At 66.1% G+C, this 5,243-nt stretch overlaps 2 protein-coding genes across 2 annotated transcripts; both read right to left on the bottom strand.

Annotated features, from left to right (window-relative positions):
* Nucleotides 1-743: 743 nt before the first annotated feature.
* On the bottom strand, nucleotides 744-1,906 carry MNEG_13721 (hypothetical protein; the record flags this gene model as incomplete). The annotated part of the gene is made up of 3 exons (XM_014037808.1): nucleotides 744-818; nucleotides 1,102-1,258; nucleotides 1,668-1,906. Coding segments are annotated over 3 exons (471 nt in total), but the record flags the coding sequence as incomplete, so codon positions are not given.
* Nucleotides 1,907-4,755: 2,849 nt separating this feature from the next.
* Nucleotides 4,756-5,199, bottom strand: MNEG_13720 (hypothetical protein; the record flags this gene model as incomplete). Its single annotated transcript, XM_014037807.1, has 1 exon — nucleotides 4,756-5,199. The coding sequence occupies one exon, from the start codon at nucleotides 5,197-5,199 to the stop codon at nucleotides 4,756-4,758; it is 444 nt and encodes a 147-aa protein (XP_013893261.1).
* Between the last annotated feature and the right edge of the window lie 44 nt (nucleotides 5,200-5,243).

Raw genomic sequence — 5,243 nt, 5'->3', positions numbered from 1 at the left:
TCGCCGCGCCGTTGCCCCGTGCGGGCGGCGGCGCGACGCCGGCGCCCTGCGCCACTGCGGCCGGCACGTACATCTGCTCAAGATGCGCCAGCTCAGCGTAGTCCAGCCCCAGCCGCTGGCAGGCCTTGACGCGCTGCTCCGCGCGGCAGATGCCGACCGTCGGGATGTTGTAGATCACAAACATGAGGTCCTGCTCCAACACTGAGCACGCGAAAACGAGGTACGCCCGATTCATGCGAGTGGGCTTCATGAATTCAATTCCCGAGAACTCGTAGTCGTGCGCCATTAGCCCGTTTGCCGTCGGCGCGCGGCCGAACGCGCCGGCCCGCGCGCCGCCCGCGGCCGCGGACAGCAGCGCGCGCGCGTCGGGGTCGCCGGCCCAGGCGGCGCTGAGGAGGGCGGGGTCGGCGCCGGCGGCGCGGAGGGCGGCGGCTGTCGAGGAGGGGGGGAGGCCGTAGCCGCTGCTGCTGGGGGCGCGCGCCGCCATCTCCGCCGGGAGCGGCTGCGGCGCCAGGAAAGTGGCAGCATGATGTTGGTGATGAAGGCAAGGGGATAGGGCGGATCGCCGTCACCCCGCGCTGCACAAGGGGACGCATGGGCTCGATCGCAACTTGTCAGGCGACTGAGGCAGCAAACAGGGCCATTGTTGCTACTATGGTACGCACGCCCTGGCCAGTCGCGGCGGCTGCTCGCGGCTGCTGAGGGCGCGTGAAAAGGCCCGGCGGGCGGCCCCGCCCTCTCACATTGTCGCGCGCGGTGCCGTCAAAGTTGTGAGTGACGCACACGTTGCCCTTCAGCTCTGTGATGGGCTTGCGCAGCTGCGCGGGGGCGACGAGGCCATGGTGGCGAGAAACATGGAGTTGACCGGTCAGCCGGCCCGAAGCAACCATCGCAGAGCCACGGCGCCCGCCTTTCTTCTCCCTCCTCCATAGTAAAACAATCAAACATGCCCTCACACACTTGCACACACATGAACACGCATGCGTGCACGCGCGCGCACACACACACACACACACACACACACACACACACACACGCACACACACACTTGCACGCACGAGAACACACACGCTAACTCTCTCTCACACACTCGGCACCCACCGGCGCAGCTTCCGGGTCAAGAAAGTCCTCCGGCACCCACTCCGGCACGCTGTCCTTCTCCTGCTGCCCAATGACGTAAGCCTTAACGGTCAGCGGGAAGCTGCAGCGGTCTTGAAATTGGACCTCCACGCGGACAGTAAAATTTGGAGTTAGGCGCCTGGGGTGGTGGGGCGGTGAGGGTCGAGCATGTTGATTTGGGTGCTGGGGGCGGTGTCGGGCCAAGTGGGGCCTGGTTGGGGACCTTGTGCGGTCGCATGCGGCAGTTTGCCGAGGGTGGTGCTCCCTGCATGCGCGTGCCACCCGCTGTCTGCGCATGCTGGGCCCCACATGCGCATGCTGCACATTATGCGCGCATGCGCTGCCGCACTGAATGCGCATGTGGCGCCAGATTGAGTGGCTAACAGATACAAGTTCACCGGGGGCCACCAGGCAGCCACCGGGCCTCACAGCCACTGCCGCATGCGCAAAGCACGCCCCTCAACGTACACGTAAGACATCAGCGCTGACGCCGGCCGGGCCGGGGAGCCTGCATGCGCGCACGCAGGGGCCGCTGCGCGTATGCGCACCTGTCCTGCTTCACCGGCACAGCGAACTCGGCCGGCGCGTCCACAATGCGCAGCGTGACGCGGCAGGGCGCCAGGCCATTGTATAGAAGCGTGTCTTCCAGGAAGGCGCTCTCCTCCTGCGCGAGCTCCTCTGCAAAGCGCCGGCTGGTCGCGAGCTCCCAGCCGCCGCCGCAGACGTGCGCCTCGGGCTGCGTCTTGTAGCGCACGTACTGCGTCTGCCACCGCTCCACGCTGGGCATGCTGTCGCGCTTCGCGACTTTGTCCGGGAGGTCTGCGGGCGGGGGCGGCGGGAGCGCGCGCGCGGGCGCGGCCGGGGGCGGAAGGCGCCGCGCGGGGGCCAGGTCAGGCCGCGGGTCGAGACGGTAGAGCAGGGTGGGCGTGCAATTGCTTGCATGGCTAGGACGGCGGGGCTGGTGATCAGGCAGCACACATGATGCTCCATGCGGTACAATTAGGCGGTGGGCAAGGCCACCGCATTCCCAGCGCGGCGCACGGCGAGCGGGGACCAGCCAGCGCGTAGCCCGGAACGGCGCCGCCGCTGGTGGGCCCGGTAAAGGGTGCTACTGCCGCCTCCAACGTGTCTGCACCTCTGCATTTACACTGCGTGCGAGACACCCTTCCGAACACGGCTCCCACCTGAGCTCCACCATGGCAAAGGGACATGCGGGGGGCTGGGCATGGCCACCAACGCAGGCCACCGCCGGAGCTCGCTGCCGTCCCCCGCGCCTGCTTTCTGCTAGAGAGCGATGCGGGGTCACAGGCGCCGGGTTGTCCGGATTAGCAGCATCGAGATCGTGTCTGCCTGCTCAACCGCGCTGAAGAACGTCACAGTAAGCGGTGTGATAAGACTTTTGCTACATAAGCATCCAATACGCGGCCCGCCGTGCACTGCCAGCACCCTTTACCTGGGGGTTCGCACCACTCGCAGGGCGAGAAGACGCCAAAAGACAGAGACCAGGGTCACCTCACCCGCAAAGGTGTCGGTTTCAAATAGCATCCAGTGGGCTTGCTGGCCGCGGCTGTGCGCTCATGCAGCAGGTGCAAGCGCCACAGCTGACAGGCTCCACACTACCCACCCGCCAAATCAAGGGGCGTCGGCGACGCAGCCCCACACGCGCATGTGCCCGCTGCCCGCTCCCCGCTCGGCCACCTCCGCGCCCGCCGATCAGTGGGACCCACCCGCAGCGGCCAAAGGGCTCATGATCGCATGCAACGGCGGCCGAGCCCCTCTAAGAGAGTTCCCAACGTGTTTGACTGAAGCGCTGCCTGTTGTCGCAGCCGCCGGCCTTCAACCTCAAGGCGACTGCAGTAACGCCGCGCCCTGTTCCGCATCGCGCGTCTGCTGTCACCGCAGGTTGATGTGGGCCTGCTGTTGAATGGGCGCAGGCGTGCTCAAGCGTGACAAACAATCCCCGGCACTACAGGGTCCACCTGGCGTTGCCCCCTCGATTGGGTGGGTGCCGTTGCATATGACTGTCGGCCCGCCCAAAATGTGCGACGCACTGCCTTCGCCTCCATGACCGCAGCCGCGAGTGGCGTCGTGCGCACTGCGTGGCGCATGGACGGCTGCCTGCCTGAAACCAGTTGCATCCTGGTGGGGCCAGCCCGCAGAAACTTGTCGGCCTCCTGCATGCCATCAGTGCCATCACCCACACACAACCCCTGTCTCTCTGTCTCTCTGTATCTGTCGCTCTCTTTCCAGTTTACATGATTAGCTGTGCAGCTGCATGCACACACCACTGTTGCTGTTTCGCTTGCCAATCGCCATCACCATATTCCATTGCCAACCGAACTCCGGAATGTCATCCTGGGGAACCAGCTTCAAGGAAAGTCAGGCTAATAGGGGGTGAGCTGGGTCGAGGCCGCCTTTGCAACAGCCGTGTTGGCCACTGCTGCAAGGCGCAACGGCTGCTCAAGCAGGCAATCATAACTGCGCCTGACAGCTGCAGCGACTGCCCACTCAGAGAGCTGGGGCGGAGTTCTCATCTTCATCGGGAACCGTTGATCCAAGTTTGAAATGCGATACAGGGCGCAGCTGGCTGCAGCTCCTTTGTCTGAGGCTGCAATCTCACGGGCGCTGGCATGGTCACGCGTTGGTTGAGGTTTGCATTTCTCCGCACCAGGGACACAGGGGCCGCAAGGGCGGCCAAGGGTGCTGTTCCGCCGTGCGCACCTAGTCAATGCAGACCCTTGCGGTCATGCGGCAGTGATCCGCTGCCGAGGTGTCCGAGGTGCACCGACTGACTCTGCTGGGTCGATTCGGGCAGCAGCAGTGCTGCATGCTGCTGCTGCGCTGCATATGCCCGCCCGTCGCACCCCGTTCTGCAAGATTGACAACGGCTCCCCCCTTTCTGCATGCTGGTTGCGGGCTCTGCGGCCACTGGCAAACGGCCTCGACAACGTTGCGAGAAGCTGGGACCCATCCGCACTGTCCGCGCGTTCACACCCCACATTGCCTCGTTTGTTATAGGGCGCGACAGCAGTGTCTTGCTGCGCGCACCCACCGGTGCCTGCGCAGGTCGCCACGGCTCAGGCGCGCGCATGCGCGCTGGCAGCGTGCCTGCCCTTCCGGCCGGCCGCCGCGCCCGTGCCGTCGCAACAGGGACAGACCCAGGGCGCCCGTCGACAACAGCATCCCTTCTCACAACGCAGAAAGGCGACCACGGCAGGTTCGCTCGCGCCCTTCCCGCCAACCGCTTTTCGCGCGGCGTCAGCGCGTGTTGGCAGGGCGAGGCGCGCCTCGCCCCCTCTGCTGCGGCGGCGCGACTCGATGGATTCTCTTGCCCGGGGACCGCTGAGTAATGGCGCGCGGCTGAGGCACGTAGGGCAGCCGGGCATTCACGCAGCAGCCTGGGGGGGTGCACAAGCACGCCCAGTTGCACACCAGGACCCAACCCGCTCAGACCCAGGCCAGAAACAGCTCCACATGTTACCAAAGGCTTGCATGTTCACGCGACGGACAAGCAGCGAAACGGGGGCACGAGAAACGCTGCGCACAGCACAATAAACAACACACCGCGCTGCGAGCGCCCTGCCCGGCCCGCCTTGCCATGTACCACCACCCGGCGCGCCGCCCCCGGTCCGCCGCTCACACCTCGATCGTCGCCGGCCCGGCCTCTGCATCGAAGTCGCCCATGCCCCCATCCTCCTCCTCCTCGCTGCTGCGGTCCGCGTCCCCATCCACCTCCTTGTTAGCCGCCTCCAGCGCCTCCAGCTTCTCCGCCAAGAGCCTGTCGTCCCGCTCGCTGACCGCCCGCGGTGCCTCCTTCACCACCAGCTTGCCCTTCGCGCCCTCCACCGCCGCGCGGCACGCGTCGCACGCCGCCTGCAGCAGCTCGACGCCGCGCCCCTTGTCGAGCGACTGCGTCGTGAGCACGTACAGCGGCGGGGCCACGAGCTTCATCTTGACCGCGCACTCCTCGGTGGACACGCCCTCGGCGGCGTGCATGGCGGCCTTGATCTTCTCGATGCCGTCGTAGGCGAAGCAGGTCATCTCCACGTCAGCGCGGATCTTGAGGGGCTGCGGGGTCATGCGGCGCTTGATGTTCTTCAGCAGCTGGTCGCGGACCTTTGGGG

The sequence above is a fragment of the Monoraphidium neglectum genome, assembly GCF_000611645.1.
Source record: "Monoraphidium neglectum strain SAG 48.87 unplaced genomic scaffold scaffold04002, whole genome shotgun sequence".
Classification (NCBI taxonomy): domain Eukaryota; kingdom Viridiplantae; phylum Chlorophyta; class Chlorophyceae; order Sphaeropleales; family Selenastraceae; genus Monoraphidium; species Monoraphidium neglectum.
Note: the sequence above shows the minus strand (reverse complement) of the source record. Positions and strands in the feature narration are given on the sequence as shown.